Source organism: Pleurodeles waltl, chromosome 1_2 (assembly GCF_031143425.1).
Source record: "Pleurodeles waltl isolate 20211129_DDA chromosome 1_2, aPleWal1.hap1.20221129, whole genome shotgun sequence".
Classification (NCBI taxonomy): Eukaryota; Metazoa; Chordata; class Amphibia; order Caudata; family Salamandridae; genus Pleurodeles; species Pleurodeles waltl.
Window position 1 is genome coordinate 40172042 of NC_090437.1, and position 21958 is coordinate 40193999.

At 40.5% G+C, this 21958-nt stretch overlaps 1 protein-coding gene across 1 annotated transcript in view; it reads right to left on the minus strand.

Moving 5' to 3' along the window:
- Nucleotides 1–21958, minus strand: part of LOC138296586 (transmembrane protease serine 11C-like) — a 299563-nt gene that overhangs the window by 23632 nt on the left and 253973 nt on the right. Inside the window, exon 9 of the mRNA XM_069235857.1 lies at nucleotides 9744–9886. Coding sequence (XP_069091958.1) covers nucleotides 9744–9886 — 143 coding nt within the window. The remainder of the gene's footprint in view (nucleotides 1–9743; nucleotides 9887–21958) is intronic.

A 21958-nucleotide genomic window follows, 5' to 3' on the forward strand; every position in this document is an offset into this window, starting at 1 on the left:
AATTACACTTACCAGATATTTCAAGGCAATCCCCATGTTACCCTATGGGAGAGAGAGGTCTTGCAATAGTGAAAAACGAAATTAGTTGTATTTCACTGTCAGGACATGTAAAGCACACCTGTGCATGTCCTACCTTTTAAATACACTGCATCCCACCCATGGGGCTGCCTTTGGCTAACCTTAGGGGTGACTTGCAGATACTAAAAGGGAAGGTTTGGGCCAGGCAAGTGGGTACACTTGCCAGGTCGACATGGCAGTTTAAAACTGCACACACAGGCACTACAATGACAGGCCTTAGACATGTTTACAGGGCTACGCATGTGGGTAGCACAATCAGTGCCGCAGGCCCACCAGTAGCACTTGATTTACAGGCCTTAGGCCCACCAAGTGAACTATACTAGGGATGTACTAGTAAATCAAATATGCTATCCATAGATAAACCAATTACCAATACAATTTAGCCAGGGAGCTCTTCCACTCTGGCTCTGGTCAGCAGTAGTAGAGAGTGCCCAGAGTCCTGAAACCAGCAAAAACAAAATTCAGCACCAGATCAAAAACAGTAGATCAGAAGCAAAGAGACAGGGAAAACCACACCAAGAGCTGCCAGGTCTAACATCCCATGATAGGACTGTGCTTTTTGGGCCTGGTGACTCGATCCAAATGTACTAAATATGCTGAAAAGGTCATTAGGAGTAGACGTGGCAAAGAAATGTGTAGCAATGGGCTGAATGACCAATTAGTCTCCCTCCAGGGAACAGGGGATGTGGGAATTGGCATGATGGGTACGAGCAGAATGTGGAGTACGTCACAGACTGAGATACAGTAGGACTGACCAGGGTGGCAGAATGAAGATCCGCTTAAAGCGCGTGAGCTCGAGGACCCTCCTGGGGAGTGTGTAATTGATTTGGGTGATGAGTAATTAAATGATTCTGTTGGGAAATCCAAACGGAGGCGTTCACAGGGCATTGGTACCTCTGTGTGTTATATGTACAGCTGTATTAATGTTCATTGGATGTTGGGCTTTGGCTTTCTGCTATGTATGTCAATGAAGCCCTGCCTATATATCTGGTTCTGTGGGGGAAGGGAAGGAGGGAAATGTTGTTACCTTGTTGTAATGTTTTTTGAGCACAAAACCAATAACAGAAATATGAGAAAAAAATTAACCAGTATGAAGCAGCTGCATGCAAACTGTAAAGCCGAGCCTTATATTTTTCTCAGTCTTTCATCATTCTAATATTACTATAAAGGGTCTTTTTCGAAGTGATATAAGCTTGTTAGTAAGTGTTCTACCACTGGCTGTTAGTTTGGTTACTCCTATAGACAAATTACATCTGGAAGTCTTACAGTACATGCCATATCCCTTACAGTAATGGCTGGCAGAGTTCAACATTTTGCCCTAAAGGCTAGTGCCTCCCATTTTAGGGGCTTTGCAGGTGTTTCAAGTAGTGGTACTGGTCAATCTTCAGACTGGGGCTATTGCCATCAATGTTACATCACTGATTTCATAAAGATTTTCAAATATCCAAGCATCAGGCAAAGAACAAGTGTCACAGATGAGACACACCCATTCAGCAGGAGAGTAGTGAATATGTAGTAAGTAGATGGTGTTGTGTTTAGGAGCCCACTGTCATAAATATATTATTAAATCATGGTGTGGTACCACTTTGTCATTTACAGACAGCACGTGTTCCATTGAAAAAAATCACTAAATGTGCACAAATATCCACTTTTACTGATAAAACTATATAGCACACAAACAAGAATGTTTGGAAATTTGGTTTCAGCAATCGTTGTCATTTGTGCATCACCAATTAAAGTGTTTTGATTTGCTTTCATCCTATCAAAAGCTTTGTTTCCATCACACTTCAGAATTGATATACAATTGCTTCATTTGTGCTTTCCTGTCTATTTATTTTGAAATATTTGTACAGTTCATTTATAGGTATTTAAATGTGTTGTGTGTTAGAAGAAAATGACATCCTACAGCCTTTATACAGCAAGATTCTCACATAGTTTGCCATCAGAAATCCTTAGACTTTGCAGTAAGAGTCAGAAAAGTAAACACAATGTCAAAAGAATAAGCAGCAATGCAATTTGTCGGAAGTCTAGACTGATATTTGACCTCTATTTTTGAGTGCACAGAAAATGTGACAAGATAAAAACAAACTTTTAAATCATCTTTAATGCTCATCAACCCTCAGAACTCCAGCATGGTTATTTTGGGAGATCTGCAACACCCACACCTTCCTCACCTCTAGTTTCAGCGCCTATGCCTTCCCTTCCCGTACGTCTGTAATACTGAACATAACCACCAAACATGTAGTTCATCTCCTTTCATACCATATCCTCTTCAACACATCCCATACGTGTGTTTTATCCTATTTAGGGTCAAATGCCAGTAAAACCTTAACATATACATAATCTCTCGATTTTGAACAATCTGTATTATCTTTGTACAGTCCCTCCGCAATCTTTGCCATTGATGCTGTTTAGAAACTTTTAATTAGAGACAAGTGTGTCGTAGACTCCAGTTATGTTAACAAGACTGCTGGATTTTGGACTGAGTCTGATCCCACCCCGTGTGACAGCTGTCGGCCTAACCCTTTCCGACTAGCTAGTAGCACCTCACCAGCACCAGAGGTATAAGTGATTTGTGGCAGCCCATCTCCTGACAATCTTACTCCTCGGGGAAGTCGTGGTGAAACAGATCTTACCCCTTTCTCTCAGTTATACGAGTCTCATACATGCAAAGACAAAACAGAAGCAGGATCTTGGTACAATAGGTTTTATTGAAGCAACTGTTTTCCATGTAGAAAGGCATGAATTGCGATTATGAGGATAATGAAACTCAGCAATATGACAACAGTGACCAATAGAGTGAAACACAAGAAGAGTCCCACCATATTGTCATAATAGTGTACCTAACATTCCTACGTACACTACCAGTGGCAGCTCATCTGCTATGGCAGAGGAGCACTAGCCCCCCCCCGCTAGCAGCAGCTGCAAATTGAAAAATATAAACAATAATATACACTCTTTTATTTGTTAGGGAGCAGGGCCACAGGTGATGACAGGGACGGGGGAAGTGCACAGCACTCTCCTGAGTGCGTGTGTGTTTGGCCGGCGGAACACACATGCGCACTGCTCTCTCTTCAACCCGCACGGTGTTGCCAGGTTCGAAAGAGCGGGCAGAGGCATCCAGGCCGTCTCGAAGCACAAACTAAGGGCACTTTGCCCAATCTGACCACTGCTTTCATTTTGTCAGCAACATGAGAGCCGCGTTCGGCTTGGCCCCAGGGCTGGCTGGAAGCCTGTGCCTGCAGTGGAGATAGAAGAGCAGCGCGGGGCGTAGGCGGCAGGGAATCAGGTACGTGTTTTTTTAATGTAATGTTTCTGTTTGTCATCATCCCCTGATTCCTTTTCTGCCATGCGCTGCCCCACCCCTTTTGTGCGCCGCCAGCCGTTCCTGTACACTATTAAGTTTCTACATGAGCGCAAGTAGCAGTGGTAGTCCTAATCCGTCCTTCCGGTCCTGGGAGGGAAGCCCAAACCCTATACCTGTGCAGAGGTAGAGAAGAGGTCTGTTAGTCTGCTGAGAGTTGTCCCACATAGACACAGTGGAACCAAACGATTTCAGCAGAAACTGGGATGATGTGCAGCATGAGATGGCACACTGGTTAGAATGTCCCCTCTAAGATGTTATGGGCAGTGTGATGTTTTCATAATAACATTACTCTTGTTCTAAAAACTGCCCTGATGTACCAACAAATATATTTTTCTGTGTAGGATAGACAATGTTCCCTTTGGACGGCAGTACTCGGTAAACATTGTGTATAGATTTGGGTTGAACGCAGGATGAAAATGTAATGGAAATAAATGAATAACATACTACAAGGAAGGACAACTGATAAAAGGAATAAAAACATTGCCACTAAAATGAAGCTTTGCTAAAATAATAAAAGTGAAATGTAGCTAGGTAAAAGGGCACAGGCCTCAAGCCCAGAGCTAAATAATGTGCCAGTGTCACATGCTAAAATAAACTCACAACAAGTGAAGGTAAAACCCCTGCCAGCGAACGTGGGTGAATTGCAAAGCCTTGCTTCAGTAAAGCTTGGCAAAATGTTACAGCGTCTCCCAACTACATCATTTCAAATTTTTCCTGTCCTCAGAACACACAATTGGACTGTTTTTTAGAATCAGGATGTCCCATCCCCTCAGGGAAGGCCATCCTGCTTCTGGAAAGCAGACACAGAAGTAAAAATATGGGGAGGCTGGGGTTAGTGCTGGACATCTAGATCACTGTGACTCTTGTGCATAGTTACTCACCATTAGGGACATTGGCAGGAGTGATAGTTTGACAGGAAAAGGCAAGGATTAGGGGAACAGGATGTTCCAGTGGTGGCAACACTGAAGGGGGACATCTGCAAAGTGCAAAAAAGGTAAGCCAGTGCTTCCATGTCCCTGGATAAAGTGGTAATGATTTCCCAAGGCCACACAAAGCTATCTCCAGTTTGAAATGATACTCAGTGAGATTCGTATAACTGACAAAGTTTTTTTAAATAATTCTCATAGTTGCAAGACAATAGACTTTGCAACTTTGTACACCCATACTTTAAATACCCTCACAAGATAGAACATTGACAGAGATTTGGGGTACATTTGTGAAGGAATATAACCTGCAATAATGACATCAGGAATAAAGAGAATTAATTAGAGCAGGGGTTGCCCTTTCCACCATCCCATTAAAAATCTTAGAACTATAATGTAAAATGAATCTATGTTGCTGACAACTCTTACATCTCTATTTAAAGCATGGACAGAACACTTTGTCAGAGAATTCCAGGAACCATATTCTTAGGGAATTTCCATACAAACTACAGCCTTGCAGAAAGGATTACAGATAGGATGCGAGTTTTTCTTTTTCTGTTGCTTGTTTATTGATGAGAGCAACAGGCCTTTAAAAAAATGTCAAACAGGCTAAGTTGCCATCTTGAAGAAGGCTTTAAAGTAACCACACTCAATGCTGAAACAACCTCCTGACACACTTTATATCCATAGACCTAAGTCTGTTTCCTACCAAGACATAAGTGACTTTTACTTACTGTCATCACACCACCAACAATTGTGGCCCTTTACACATATATCTTACTGTTTCTGGACACCTTCACCTTTTTGGTTTGTCTGCAACATTTCATTGCATTATGTGCCATACAATAAGATTACAAATGACACAATATAAAAGTTGTTAATAATTTGTATTATTATTTTTTGCTGCCACCTTAGAACATTTTGGGTAAAAGGAAAATAAACCTCCAGACATAGTTTTCTTTTCCAATTACATTTTCTGGTTAAAATTCCTTAGTTGAGAAAGCACAGTGAGCTTTTCCACCACTACCCCCAAACATTGAACCAGGCAGGGCAATTCTCTTCTGGCCCAGTTTTGTCAGATATGTTGTACAATCTTTCTAATCACACTTTCTTTTCTGTTATGTAAGGTTTGATAGAGGAGTTTAATAAACATTCAGGTTTAAGTACCTAAGGGGGGCATTTAGACTGTCATAGGTAGTGACCCAGCCTGCTGGCTTAGGAGGTACTTTCAACTCCGCCTACTTCATGGAAAAGAGCATGCCACATTTAAGGGATCCCCAGTTGCCTGACAGGTATCTATGTGCCTATAATTCATCATCTAATAAAGCGGTTGAACTGTAGGTACCGCAGAATGCCAAGTTGGGTGCATTATTGTTTCATCACTCTCAACATTTCTTTTATTTCACAAACAAACTCCCAAAGTGGGTGATTTTGGAAACCTTGCACCTCCAAATTGAGTGAGTTTGGTCACGTGGGAACTCCACCACTTTACATGTGGTGCCAGTCTAATATATGTGTAGCCCAAAGAGCTGACTGCAATACTCATATACTACTGTCATTTCATTAAAATGTTTTGACCACAAAATGATATCACCAAACTATCTCAGAAGCCTAAGTTATAAAATATCAACCACAAATATACTGTGATACAAGAATAGCATTGTCAAAATATCAGCACATATAAATATAGACTTTAAACAATGTGACTTTCTAGAACATTGACTACAAAATATTGTGGACCAACATATTGCTAGTGCAATTATAAGTATATGTACTTAAATGTAATTAACATTTTACAATTTAAATACAAAGTTAATTTATTTTGGTAAAATGTAAAACCTTTAATAAAATATAAAAGATAAATATAAACAATCATTTAAACTTTAAAAAAATGCAATTCTTAAAAATCCATAACTTAATGTTAATGTTAAATATATAAGATATGTTAATTCTTATTTTAAAGAATAACATAAATATATTTTTATACACGTTAATGTAATTTGTAAACAAAACAAATATTTGAAATAAAACAATATAAATATGTATAATGAATGTATAAATATGTAAGAAACAAATATTTTTTAAATACTGTAAGCATTAAAAATATGAAACAATTTGAAAAACAAAACACAATTCAAATGATTAAAGAAATAAACAAATTCAAAAAAATATACTTTTAAATTAAATACCCTCAATATATGTTATAAAAGGAACTAAAATAATGATTTAAAAATAGTAAGCTAACTCCAATCCAACAACTTTAAAATCAAATACACTACTCTTAATTACAGTATGGCAAAGACTAGTGAAAATACATACATTGTGGGGGCAAGGTGGTGGTCACATTTACAATTCGAATCCCAATCTAATAGACTTTGTGGAAGATGATTCACTGTAGAGGAGGGGGTGCCAGGTTTGCTAATTTAACTCCAGTTAAATGTTGGGGAAAGTGCATACATTGGGGGCAGTATGATTGATTTTTCTAACTTCAATTTAACAAACCTTGGGGAAAGTGAATACATTAGGAGGGTTTGGTTCATCATTGTGCTTCCAATCCAACAAACATTCAGAAAAGGGCATACACTGAAGGCTCAGGTTTACTATTTCTACTCGAGTCCCACAAACATTGGAAAAAATGCATACAATGGGTGGGGAAGAGTGGTCAGATTTCCTATTTAACTCCAGTCAAAGAAACGTTAGGGGAAAAATAAATTTTAGTGGTAGAAAACCTCAACTAATTATTTTTTTGCAGAATTTCTCAACACAAAGGTTTTTGATTCAGAATACCCCCATAAAACCAATTTTTGTCAGAATTGTTTCCAAAATCTAACAATTTCTCTTTGTCGCACTCTGTACAGTCCACATACTTAGCAACGTTTTAAAGTGCAAGACTTTTGTACTGTACACAGGAAGTTATAATTTCACACATTGTTAGTTTTTAGATTGTGTCTTATGTTAACTGTTGATATTATTAAAATTAATATTGTTTGATTCACAAAGAAATTGTAAATCTGCACTTAAAGAAGTATTATTCCTCACAAGCGCAGTGTTGCTATTTTCCCTTATTCATCGGTTTCAGTTGTAGTGTGCATGGAAAACTGCACAAGTTACAGCTTTCCAGGAATAATACTGAGAAAGCCATGTGATATTTGTCAGACTGCTTTTTGCACATGTGCAGTTGATCACAATGACAGTTGCTCACTGCTAAGAGGCAGCCTGATACGGAACATTTTTCATCTATTTCCTCCATGTTTAAAACATTGTTTTCTCTAGAAAAAACATGTAGCCTACATTATCACCTTCCACCTTGGAAGGAGAGTTTCTCCAGTCTTTGCTGGAGTAATACTATAACTGTTTAAAGGTTGGGAATGGGTCAGATAGGACTTTGCAAATGCTCACATACAAGTTTGTGGGCATTCACAAATTGACACAGCAAACCATGCCTTGATCTTTCCGCGAATTACTGAGCTTTCTATGCACTTGTAATGGAGAATAACACAGTAATTTGACCTTTCACACCTGTAGAGCTTTTTGTGGCTAGATGTCAGGCAGAAATTGGCTCATTTTACATTTATGTGATCTAATCTGTAAATCCCACTCGAGGTAGAAAGTGGGTGTCCTAATTTGTGGTTAGATTTGGAAGTTTGTAAAGGCCCCGAAGTGTAGCTGGGTGTGGGCATGTACAGACTCACATTTCCTTTTGTCCCCTGGAAAGGGCTGATTTTATACTCCAACCAGTGGTTGGCAGTTATACCTTTCCAGAGCTCGAGAGGAAATGCATCACTCCCAGATCTGGTGAAGTAGAGGTAAAAGGGTATCTTCATGGAAACAAATATTTTCCTTGTGAAGGAGAAACATGTCTCTGCAGAGTGAATCCTGGCAGAGCTTTCCATGCAGATTCTTGAAAATGTTTATGAATCCAAGAAAGTTGTAAACCTACACCCACTCATATGTGTAAAGATGTAAAGCTCCGAGTGTAGATCCACTACTTTTTTGTATATTAGGCCCAATGTCAGTGTACACTTATCTTGTCTTCATAACAAGTGCAGGGTTGTTCCCAAGGCATACAATACTCTCATTTCAGTGGAAGTTTGTGGCGCTTCCTTCAGCAGACCTTCTCAGTTCTACTTCACCAAACATGAAGACATATCTGACTGCTGTAAGTCACAATAGCAAGCACAAAGATATTGCGCTACAAAATATTTCATTATTAAAATATTGACTTCCAATATATTGCGAAAGTAAGTGTGACTGGTCCTGTTGGCCCAGCCCTCCCTGGTCTACAGTAAGTAGGAAGCTCTCACTCCTTCGTTGGGTGATTGAGAGACTTTTTATTCGTTAACTGATTAATGAATTTATAATAATATCTTGGGTTGTTGTATTCTTCCCCCTTGTTTTCTTCTCAACTGCTAGTGTAATTGCCTCTTTTCTCTCTTTTCTCCCCAAGTGGTGGATTCGTCAGAGGGCGTCACCTTAGTGAAAGGAAAATGCCACAAGGAGTCATGTAAGTGCTTTCTGAGATTACTTTAGGGAAAAAGGGGTAGTGCTAAGTGAGGGAAGATCAGGAGGGGCCCTTTAGGGTTCTGCTAGACTGTTTGGTGCTCCCCAGTGCAGAAAAACCTACACCTGTGTTTCTGGGGTGGTAGTTTCATTAACATGCACTCTCCTGCGACCCTGACCCCTTCCTCCTCTCTTTTTCTTCCGGTCCTTCCCTCTCCCTGTCCTCCCCTCTAAGAAGGACTGTACCTTGTTCAGCCATGTTCTTTCTAAAACGTGGCTGGGAAGGTGCACCTGACGTCCCTCTGGACTACAAACCAACTCCTTTGCTCCCTTGGGTCTCTCTGCCCCCGATTTTGATGCTTCTCTCGTCTGGACTCCCGCTGTCTGTGCTGCATGCCTCCGGACTCCTGTTATCCTCAGCTCTCCTGCTCTTCTTGCTTGTGTTGTCTTGCTCTGAGTCTCCTCGCTCTGAATCTCCTTCCTTTGTGTCTCCTCACTACATACCCATACCTGAAACTGTCCATGAGGTGACTGCCTTTAGCAGAGTCCTCTTCAAACTAATGTGGGCATCGTGGAAGAGACAGAGGTGTTTCTGCTAGTGGGACTTCCTTCTGCCATTGAGAAAATTCCTAATAGGGTAATTCAAGCTAAGGACTGCAAACATGTCCTGTGGTTTTTATGATAGATCCTCTATTTCAACCTCCTTTAAATCTGGTCACAAGTTTTCTAAAGCTACTGAGCTATGTGTATTTGAAGGCTCTCAGCCCACTGATTAAGTGCTTGCCTTCATCTAATAGTAATTGTGATGGTTTGAAAAGCAATGTGACTGGTGGATTACTTCAAAGATAAATCTTGTGGTGATTAATTTGTCTTACCTGGCATGTGTCAACTGATCCATTCATATATCCAGCACATAACATTGATGGTGTTATCCGGTTTTCATACTCTGCTGAACTCATGCATTCTTCAGTTGGAATTATTTTAACTTGACCTTGCTGAAGCATTGGAACAATGTCATCTAAACGTAAAAAAAACAGTTTACTGTGATGGTCATTGTTTGGCTTATGGTTGTGGGAGCACTCATCTCAATGTAACAAAGTAGAAGAATCATCATAATAGAATGTGTACAAATGGCAAAGCCTTTGATAAATAAAATTGTTCACTTTGGGTCAGTTAAGGGCAGTGAAACTGTGATAACTATAGCCATGTATGAAATTAGGTGTCTGCTAAAAGGGCTCTTTCTACCACACCAATATATTGAAACAGAGCCCATCACCTAGGGCATAGATATAAAAATATTACAACTCTATCATGCTGAAATATACAAAACTAAAAACACTAACAAGGGTGTAAGATAAACTTATCATTCTACACAAAGCAAAAATAAATTGAGGAAATGCAGATCGGATGAAAGCAGGAAAGAAAAGTTTCATGAGCATTCTTAGATCTGGTCCCTGTCTGTCCTGGAGTGAATGGTCATCCAGGCACACCAATATGGAGCGGGTTCGAAACACAGGATGCCCGTTACAATGAGAGAGAGAGCACACACTCTCTCACAACCTTTACGCAGGGTTTGTTAGTAGAGACCACATAGTGACTGCTGTTAAGCATTGACCTTGATGAAGGCCAATGCTTAACAGCAAAAGGTCAAACACCTGTCATTTGTGCCATTCATGTTTCAGATGTTAAATGAAATGAAATTCATCAAGATCTCAGATAAATGAAATATGCGCATGATCAAGCCTGATTCTTTTGCAAATTTATGTCGGACACAACACACCACCCCACTGCTCTATAATGTGTACTGAACACATTAACACCATTTAGTAAAAGGCTTAGCTAATAAATAAATCCCAATTATACCAGTAGGTTGCATATTTTCTGGGATTTCAATCATAATTTACCACAGACCATAAGGTACTCAATCTAGCTTCGGTTAATCTCCTCATTACATAATTGGGGATATGGCAATCCCAGTAGGAGAATACTACCACTGTGAAGATATTGCAAAATACTGAGGGATTGTCCCACCATTAAAAAAAGCCCTTGATGACCATTCCCTAACAAAGAAAATCTTCCAGAGAATAACTTACTATTCCTGTCACCAAGACCAACTCTTGTGGTCACAACACCTTCAAAATATCTGGAATACAAGGGACTTAGGGGTCATTTAGATTTTGGTGGATCAGGAGCACTCTGCACTCCATCCCTTGACACTTAAAATTCCCCCGCTCTGTTTCTAGTCGAGGTGCTAAGTTTCCGACTGCAGAGCCTGTGCTGGCTTCACCTTGAGAATGCTCGGACCTGATGGCCTGTCTACCACAGGGCCATCATATCATCGTGAGAGGTGATTACTGCTAAATTTCCAAGGCTGTGTCAGGAAACGTGAAATATGAATAGGAAAACATAAGATAACAACAGGCACCAGTAGAAAGCGCTACACAACTGTACGTAGTGAAAGAGCATTGTAAGACCAAATCTATTACTGACTGGAATAAGGTGAAAAGATCACTTGAGGACATAATGGAATAAGTAACTTGAAAGGGTTGCAGTGAAAGGCCATCTCGTGTTTAGTAAGCATGAAGGAATTTGGAACCTCGACACACAGGCTCACTGGCACATACCTTGTGTTTTAAAATAGATGGTAACTTGATTAGACAATGGGTGCAGGAAATCTAATCAGTTCAGAATATGTGGAGGTCATAAGTTCACAATGATAAAGCACACATTATTAAAACTGTGAAGAATGTGTAGGGGATTAGGTCAGAGTTTGGGGTTACGGGCCACAGGTGTTCTAATTTTTCTGTTTTCAATCTGTAACTGACAAGTCAATTATTATTTGCTGTTCTGCAATAAAGGATGTGTAGTAATTTAGGTTAAAGTTTAGGCCATAGGTTCACATGTGGCATGATGTTTTTCCACAACTAATGTATAACTATGTAGTAATTCATTGTTTGATGTTCTGTAATAAAGTATTGGTTGACTGCATACAAAAGAAGCTGCCTGTAAAGCAGCAAATTGAAACTGGCTGCCTGGCTGTGTGAGGAGGGTTGATCTCCCTGTCAAGACAGTAAAGAACTGCCTTTACATTGCCAAAGAGGAGTCTGTCTTTTTTCCATTTTCTAAGTTTGTGAATTGCCCTGCACCACAGGGCAATTGCTTATTAGACCATATCGCCAGAGAAAGAGAACTCCATTCATTCCGGGGTCATCATTTAAAAAAAAAAATCCAATAATAAATTCTTTGGGAGTTTATCCTTGAAAAACAAAAGACTTTGCTGAGAGTTCACAACAAACAGTGTTTTGTAGCAGCAAGATCCTTACCCACATTCTGTAATAGATTGTTCCATGGATATAGGTAATATGAAAATCTGTTATTCTGAAATCTAGCAAGCAACAGACACCATATAAAATAATTTTATGGGAACATATGTATAAAGGCGGTGAAGCTTTGCCAACCAGGCACCTACCATTACCTGTAGTTTACTTTCAGTCTGCAGTGGTTGTAAATGATTTAATGAAATATCATTACTGAGAAATTTGTATGAGGAGGGTTTTCCTGTAACTGAAAATTCTTATAAAGTCGTTATACAGGATTTTTTACTGGCATTTTGGACCTTTGGTTGTCGATTGAAAGCTTATGAAAGGAACTAAAATCGACAATACATTTTAATTATAGTGAAATCAATTTGGCTGCACAATACCAACAGAGATGACAGTGTCTAAAGTTTGGTAAGAAACCCTTATGGTTTAGTCAGGTAATAAACAACCGTCAATTAGTAAAGTCAATGTACCCAACAGCATTATATATCCATATAAATATGCAATGAAAATGTGTATATTATAAAGAGGAGGATGCAAAATATAACAAGACACAATATGCAGAATACAAAGTAGATTTGTTCCATAAAGGAACTTCCTTAATCTAAATCAAGTTTTGAAAGTAGCAAGGGAAATTTCAGAGAGGAAGGTGTCAGCATCAGAGAAACCAAACAAAGGTTCTCGTCGGTGAAACGGGCTTTCAAGCATGACGGTCAAAATTTGGGGTTACAGTCTAGTTTCAATCTATTTTGTCTTTCCTCAAAATTGTGTTCCATGAATTGGTTTCTCCAGTGTGTTTCCTCAACTTAAATTTTTCCTTGAGTTCACCTTCATCAGTCTGCTTTAGGCACTTTAACCAACTGAGTCATTTTCACCATCCATAATTATATACTTATGCTTCTGGGCAATAATGCCTTTGTACTACATCCATGGTATGCAGTACAAAATGGGGCAGCTTTTAAACGCACCAGTGAGAGAACATAAAACTTCAAGTGTACTGAACTACTAGATCCAGGCAGATCAAGGAGTCACACTTGGCAGAGCTATCCGAGGGAATATATGTGAGGAATTAGGGGAGAAATATCCATACTATTGCTAGGAGATAAAAAGGAAAGACCTTGGGGTAATTCTATAGCTGAAATAACACCTCCAATCAAGTATTGGGAGCATCATAAGTCCTTTACTAGTGTCTAATGACCCTGCACCAGTAGACAGATGGCAGACAGTTGGTCAAAATAATGTTTAAACCATATTATACTGAGTCACCTATTGCCTACTTGACCTCTGTCTTAAAAATGTCAGTGCTGGAAACAGAGAAAATGAATCTGGGAACCTACCATTTGGGGGAGTGAGAAAGATGTTGAAATTAAAGGAAGGGCTAATAAGCCACTGTGACAGGAAACCTAGCTGCTTAGTGAAATTAACTTTACGAATCCTATCATGTGTCCACTACAATAGTACTTACACATTACAATGTAGGCACATATGTTAAAAGTTACATTCCCAAATATTTGTAATGCTCCTAACAGACTTCGTATCAGTGTGACGTAGTCACTACAATAGAATGTAATGAAAGCTTGGTTTAGAATGGTGCAGTTTGCAGGTACATGCAGAGGAATAAAGACGTGTGTGCAATTTACAGCTCCCTTTGTGGTGTAGTCATTGGTGGGTACCCAGGTTGGGGAAGACACTACAACTGGTGACAAGATAGGGGATAAGTAACTCAAAGAAGAAAGTGCTCCCCCAAGAGTTTGCCATTGTCCAAGCAAACTGCTCGTGCATGCCATGTGTGCCTTTGTCGACGGTTGGCTTATATGCAGTCAAAGCATAACTCCAGACACTGTGAAGCATTTTGAATGGAAAGAAAGCTTCACTGAGCTACACTTCGTTGGTCAAGAAGGTACAACCAAGACCCTACTAAAAGGTACTGCACTGCCACACAAAATAAAGGTATATATTAGACTGAGCATTAAAGCTGAACGCTCATACAGCCAGGCTTACAAAGTGCAGTCAAGGACAATCATAACTCACCACACATGACTGTGAATAATATTGCCTTGAGTGGAGTGTCACGACCTCAGCACTGGGTGGGGAGACCCAAGAAGAAGCACTGGGGTTGGGCTTGCTGAGCTGACAATACCTCAAGTAGAATACCATCAAAGCTGCCAGGTGGCAGCTCAGAACAACTCCAGAGGTCTCTGTGAGTGACGTAGCTCCAATGGAGACCAAGAAGGAGCACAAAACTTCAAGGATTGTCCTGGAAGACCTTGAGGCCAAATCATCGTCAGGCCTCAGTGACGATGCAGATTTCCAGGGACAGCCAATAGCATCTGACAGAGCACCACCCTCAGTGCCAGCCACTCACATGAACAGTTACAATGCTACCACCTTCCTGAAACCACTACCATCTTTCGATAGCAGCTAAAAAACAAAATATTGGCGATAGGTGGAGTGTATGGATGGAGTCATTTCAAGATTTTATTGATGCACTTTAAGACACTGATAACAGAAAGATTATCAGATATCTCAAAAGCCTTGCTGGTGATGGTGGAAAGAATTAATAAAGAAAATGTTGAAAACTGACGAAGAAGTCACGTACCGTCAGATCAAAATTGCGTTGAAACTCAAGTTCAATCCAGTTCCAAATGTTGATTATGAACAATATGTTTTCAGTCAAGAACATCAAAGTGTCGGTGAAACAATCAATGAATTTGTAGACAGACTGTAAGGTTAATAAATTTAATGATGAAGAAGTCATCCGTCTTAGAGCTAGTGATGGATGCTTGTCGATTCATTCAGATGACGAATGCTGAAAGAAGTTGTTGGTCTGGAGTGTGTGTTGATGGCTGCTAGAGCTGAGGAATGTGCTGAGAGACAAGCTGCGGACATGGAGGCTGGAGGTGCCAATAGCAAGTCAGTCATGAGTGTGAAAAGTAATCTGAAGCAAAAGACTGAAGGACACAAAGTGTGTCTGCATGTAAAAAGTTGTTTTAGAAGTGGATTTTCGTTTCCACATGATGGAAAGTGTTGTGTCATTGGACAGATATGTAAAGGCTCTGGGAAAGAGAACCATTTTGTGGCTGTGTGCGAAGTGAAGGAAAAAAAGAAGTGTGTCAGCGCAACAACAAAATGGCCCCCAGAACATTCCAAAAGCAACGTTCAACACATGCACACAAGGTCAAGTGGTGTCATCAGTTGAGGCAAATGGATTCTAAACATAGTCGATCATCACCTAAATCTTCGTCAAACAGTTCTTTCACCTCAGTAATTAGTGAAAGTGAAGAAAGTAATTGTGCTATGTTTACCTCAGAGAAATGTGCATGTCAGACTAGTCACATGGGGAAAAAAATGTCAGTAAAAGAAAAGTCGACCTGCCAAAGCAACAAAATCATACAAACATTATCCAAAGATTGCAGTGAAAATAAATGGGTGTTTGATGCCTTTCATTGTTGACAGTGGTGCATTGATCAATATAATGCCTGAAAAGAAATACAAGGAACTGTCTCCATTACCGTTGCTTATGCCATTGAAGACTGAGGTGTATACGTGGGCTGCATCAACACCCATAAAGATTCAAGGTTCATTTGTAGCGACAGTGGAACATAAGAAAACAAATGTGCATCCACCCAATCCATGTGCTTCAATGTAAAGTGTCAGTTCCTGTTTGCTCAGTTTCAACTTGCTGCAGATATGGCACTGATTACTGTGAATTACACCATGAATGCTCATCACAAAACTGTTTCATTTCCCTCTGTTGTTTCATGGTTGAGGAAAGCTAAAGATTAAGTAAAACTGCATATCAGTGAGGCTGTCTGTCAAAGACAGACTAGTTGATTTTCATTTACAAGAAGCTGTTGAAAAAGAACTGGAATTGTTACTTACGCATGACATTATTGAGCATTCCACTGGTCCCACACCATTGGTTTCTTCCATTGTAGTAGTGCCTAAAAAGGATAGTGAAGGAGCTGTGTGCATATGCAGTAGCAGTGTCAGTCAAACAAAGCAATCGAACAAGAATAAAATATAAGGCCACACATTGCTGACATGGTAATGCGATTGAATGGTGGCAAGGTCTTTTCTCAGCTTTAGTTAAATAAAGGTTATCATCAGTTAGAATGTGAAGAAAGCTGCAGGTACATTACAACCTTTTCTACACATGTTGGTTTTTTAGATACAAGAGATTTAGTGTTGGTGTGTCATTGATTGCAGAACTTTTCCAAGATGTCATTCCACGTGCCATACAACCTGTTGTGAATGCATTCAACTATAGCGATTACAAAAAATGTAAACGCTGCGCAGAAGGAGCACGATAGAGCTCTCACACAAGTAGGTCAATACTCAGGAATGCAGATGGGACTTTAAATGCAGACAAGTGTGAGTTCAAGAAGACAAAACTTAAATTCTTTGGCCTTGTCTTTTCAGATGGGAGGTTATGATGCCTGATCCTGCAAAAGTAGAAACTCTATCAAATGCTGATCCCCAACAAGATGTTACAGTAGTTTGTTCTTTTCTTGGTGTGGCCAGTTACTGTTCAAGATACATTCAAGACTTTGCCGCTGTTAGTGCACCACTACACAAGTTGACAAAGAAAAATGTTTCTTTTCAATGGAATGTGAGAAATGTTTAAAGAGAATCAAACACCCCATTGAAAATGCTACTGGAATGGCACACTTCAATCCAAAGCTTCATACAGAGATTGTGGTTGATGCTAACACAGTTTGGTTAGGTGCTATGCTTGCACAACATAGGGAACGCCTAAATGCTCGAAGGCATATTGTGGCCTATGCTGGTAGAAGTCTGTCCCAAACAGAACGTGCTTACTCCCAACCTGAGAAAGAAAGGATGGCTGTGGTATGGGCTTGTGAACGTTTCAATATATTTCTGTACAGAAAGCCTTCTACACTGGCAACTGATCATCAAGCTTTGCTAACCATCTTTGGTAATCCAAGACCCAAGATGCCTCCTCGGATTGAACAATAGGGACTACGATTATAAGAGTAGGATTATAAATTGTGCATCATCCAGGAAAGGATCAGAATCCTGCTGACTACTTTTCAAGAATGCCAATATAAGGTCACTGTACTCCATGCAAGACAGCTGAAGCCTACATTAATTTAATTGCAAATCAAATACATTATCCCAGATTGTCACTGCCATGAGCCATGATAGTAACCTGCTGAGGTTAAAAGATGTAGTTACAGATCAGTTGTGGAAGAAAGACCCTCCACCTCTCAATAATGTTGGTGAATATCAAAAATACAAAAAATTTCAAAGATGAATTTTCCATAACTCAGGAAGGGTTTATACTGTGAGGATCAAAATCCTGATTCTGGAGTCTGCATGAAAGTGATTGAAGTGGCTCACGAAGGAAAACATAGTATTGTTGCCATAAAGAGAGCTCTCCGGGACCAAGTTTGGTTTCCATACTTAGATGAAAGACCCAAGGTCTGTCACATACGCAATTGCATGTCAACCTGTGTTACTCAACATACTACAAACATGTCAGAATAGCCATTGATTTCTTTGGTCCACTTGATAAAGGATGTCATCTAATGGTGATTGTAGATGAATATTCATCTTTTACTTTGGTTGCCGATCTCTTATCCTCGACTCACGAAGGAGTTCTTAAAAAAGTAGATTGCACATTCCCGACATGGGGCATACCAGCCATTGTGAAGTCTGATAATGGCCCACCTTTTAATAGTAACACATTCAGAAAGTTCCTAGAGCATCTGAACATCCAGCATCCAAAGAGTATACCTTTATGGCCGCAAGCCAATGGAGTTGTTGAGCCTTTTATGAGCACACTAAAGAAAGAAGTACAGTGCGCAACTCTTGAGAAGCTCAATTTGAAAATGGTGTTAAATTCTACTCTACAAGCTTATCATTCAACACCTCACTCGACCACAGGTGAAAGTCCTGTGACTTCGATGTTTGGGAGACAACAAAGTGACCTCAATGGGCCACCAAAAGAGACAAAAGTGAAAACATGATTTGTACAAGGGGCTTGGTTAACAAGTAGAAAATGATAGCTCATGCAGACAAGAGGAGATATGCAAAGGACATCTTGTTTAGAAATGGAGATTTGGTGATTGCCACACAAATGCGCAAAAGAAAATCTGATGCTCCCTACGATGCAGAACCTCTACAAGTGGTATCTACAAGAGGACACATGGGAGCTGCCCAGCACACTGGGAAGTCTGCTACCAACGACTCTTCTCACTTTAGGCCTGTGTTTCATCGGTCTTCAAATTTAAATGGTGAAAGAAAGACTGACTTTGAAAATTCAGTGATTGCTGCCAACTCCTTATAAACTATAGCAATCCATGACTCTGAAGATGACAGCTTACAGTACCCAGATCGGATCGTATGATTAAAGTGCCACAAAGACTGATCGAAGAGATGTAATTTTAATATATATATATATATATATATATATATATATATATATATATAGTGTATGTGTGTGTTCTCCCGATTTTCTAAAAAATTAAATTTTTCATTCAACAGAGGGGGGATCTAGTGTCTTGCATGTTTTAGGACAGATCCTTTCTGGCTCCTAACAGACCCAGTGTCAGTGTGACATAATCTCTAGAATAGGCTGGGAGCCTGTGCCTGCAGCGACGGGAGAAAGAGGAGTGGTGCAGAGGATCAGGTATGTTTTCCTTTTTCTTTTACATTTTACCCCTCCCACCCCGTGTGTTTCACCCACACTGCCCCTTGTGAGCGCAGTGAGCCACGACTGCATGTAACATTATTTGGATTATGTCTTGGAAGGGTAGGAAAGCAGCAAACAGACACGACGTTCTGCTGTCTTTCCATCCTGCAAAGTATTCTGTATTTGAAGCCCAGAGGCAGCCTGCAAAAAAGCAATATAATCAAGGAAGGAATACTTTTGTGTTTTATAGTGGCACTTGGGAATAGAATTGCAGGCATCATGCACCTTGACAATTTTTCTGCAAATTCGCAAAATCACAAAAAGTTGAAGGAGTCTTATTTCCACGTCATATAGCTTTAAAACATATATGTACATATTTTATTAGGATTATTAATTATAGTTTTAGCCATTATCTAGATTTCCACACTAGGTAAGTAGTTTCTTCAAAGCTGCTTCAACAATGCAAAAATATTAATTTTCAATTTATGTCACTTTCTGTGATGTCATGATTTAGAGGGGCCTCTCATCTTCCTATTCTGGCTGGGGCCCCATAAATTAAAGACCTTTAAGACAAATAACTGTCCACTGTGTTTGAACAGCATTTACTGCATCTCCTAAACCAGATGATGTTCGATGATGCTCCCAAAATCTCCATCAGTTTGCTTGTCTTTCTGCTGAGAATTTTGATTCCTCTTCACAGTTAATTTCGGTTTAAGTGTTATGTTAGAGGATTGGATGGTATAGGACAAACCTCGAATTTCTGGAGGAAAGGGAAGAAGTCCTTGACAGATTTTGTAAACCATTGGTTTAGCACAGTGGAAAAACGTGCACTAGTGAATTATGTTCTTGAATTGCCATTTGAACATCAAAGGTGGGCCTAGAGTGCAATAAATCTCCAAGATACTTATTTTAACACTCCTCTGACATATAGTCGTTATATGCAGTATCAGGTAAGTGCTCTTCCAGCCTTTCTAAATACTATGCTCAGAGTATTCTCCTGTATCAATGTTTCGCAAACTGTGGGTTGCTACCCACTGGTGGGTTGGAACCCTGTTTTTGGTGGGTCCCAAAAGTCCAAGCAATAAATAAAGGTACCTTTAAAATCTGTATTTATATTGTCACATTTGCTGCTTTAAAGACAAAGGACACATGTTGGGCTAGGCATTCTGATAAACTGCTGCTTATTGTTTAGAATGGGGATTGTTATTTACAAACTCCTCTTGATTTGCGTTCAGAGAAAAGTAAAGTGATAATCTTGCTGGAGCACACAAGTGTGAATGGAAAGGCTGCAGGATGTCATTGGTTTTGTAACAACAACAATATAGTATAGCAATATAGTGATGCAATATAGTTAAGTCAGTAAAATTATATGTCTTTGCAAATGTGGCGGCCAGTTCAATGGAAAAAAGGCTGTTTGTAAATGACAGTGCGCTACCACATGATACTTTAGTTACATTAAAAAAATGTCCACCTCATGTACATTAAAGTTAGATGGGTTAGGGACTTTTCTCGTTCTAAAAATTGGATTGTCGTTCTAAAATGTTTAAGAAGCACTACTCTATATAATGGCAGCAGTCTCCTTTCCTTTCGAAGAAAGAGCTAAACATCCAACCGCTGTATTGAATATCAGCGCCTAAAAAGTCCCTTTTACCATATGTGATTGTGTTTCATCTTTGTACAATATATTAGAAGCAGTGAACAAACTGGTCCTGCCGGCTAAAGTAAAACATAGTCCTGGCTCCTTTTCAAAAACCTTCTGTTTAAATGGCATGAACCTTTCGACGAAACAGGAGAAGACACCCATTCTCTCAGAAGAGTTCAAGCTCTGCAGATGAATGTCCCTCGCTTCTGGTCAAAAGACAATTTTCTCTAGTGGCCTTTTATTCTCTAATGACCTCTATGAGAAGGTTAACTGTGGGGAGTATTCATCTTCTCTGGGCAGCCTTCAGGGACCAATAAGCTGAGAACCAGTCAAAGTAAATTCCAGTCTGAGGTGCTCATTTCGACTTCAGCGGTCTTTTCGAAGCGGGTGCCAAAAGACTACCACTGTTGGTGGTTCAAAGACCGCTGTATTATGACTCAGCAATGGATTTTCACCCATAAACAGGCAGAAATCTGACACCATCGGCCTGACCGATGGTGGGTGAGAGGCGGTTCCACTGCCAGCACCGCCATGCCGCAAGGACTCTGCTCGCTATATTACGAGACGTAATTTGGCATGGTGGTCCTTGCACTGTGGGCCGCATTGGTGGTGGAACCGCCGAAGTCCACCCCCTTCCGGACGACCACCTCGACAAGGGATGCTGTGCAGTCCAGACAGGTAGATGGACCGACTGAAGGGGGGGGTGTTTGTGGTAGGTGCACGTGTGTGGTGTGTGGTGTGTGCGTGTATGTGTGCGAGCATGTGTGTGTGTCGGAATGGGTGTGTGTCTGCGTGCATGGAGGGTGTGTGCGTGTGTGCATGTATGCAGAGGGGGGTGTGTGTGCACGTATTTGGAGGGGGTGTGTGCATGTGTGCGGACGGGGGGTGTGTGCATGTATGCGGAGGGGGGTGTATGAATGCGGAGGGTGTGTGTGTCTAGATGCATACATGGAGGGGGTGGTGTGTGCATGTATGCGGAGGGGATGTGTGCGTGCATAAATGTGGAGTGGTTGTGTGTGTGTGTGTATGTGAATGCGGAGGGGCTGCCTGTTTGGATGCACTGGTCGGGTGGGGATGTTTCTATGTATGCGTGCAGTTGAGTGGGGATATTTGTATGTATGTGTGCGGTCGAGTGCGGGTGTTTGTATGTATGTGTGCAGTCAGGTGGTGTGTTTTGTATGCATGCGGTCGGGTGGGGGTGTTTGTATGTATGTATGCATGCGGTTGGGTTGGTGTGTGTCAGGAAGTGCATGGGGATGTGTGTCTGCACGTGTGTAGACATGTGGGATGCGTGTGCCGGCGACAGGAATGGGGATTCCTGTCGCTGGATGTGTTACCGCCAGGGTTTTCATGGCGGGCGACGGCCGCGAAAAGCCTGGCATTTTGCTCCTTTGTAATACGGCTGGTGGTCTTCGGTATGCCTCCGGCCCGGTGGTGCTCACTGCCGCACCGGCTGGACTGGCGGCATTG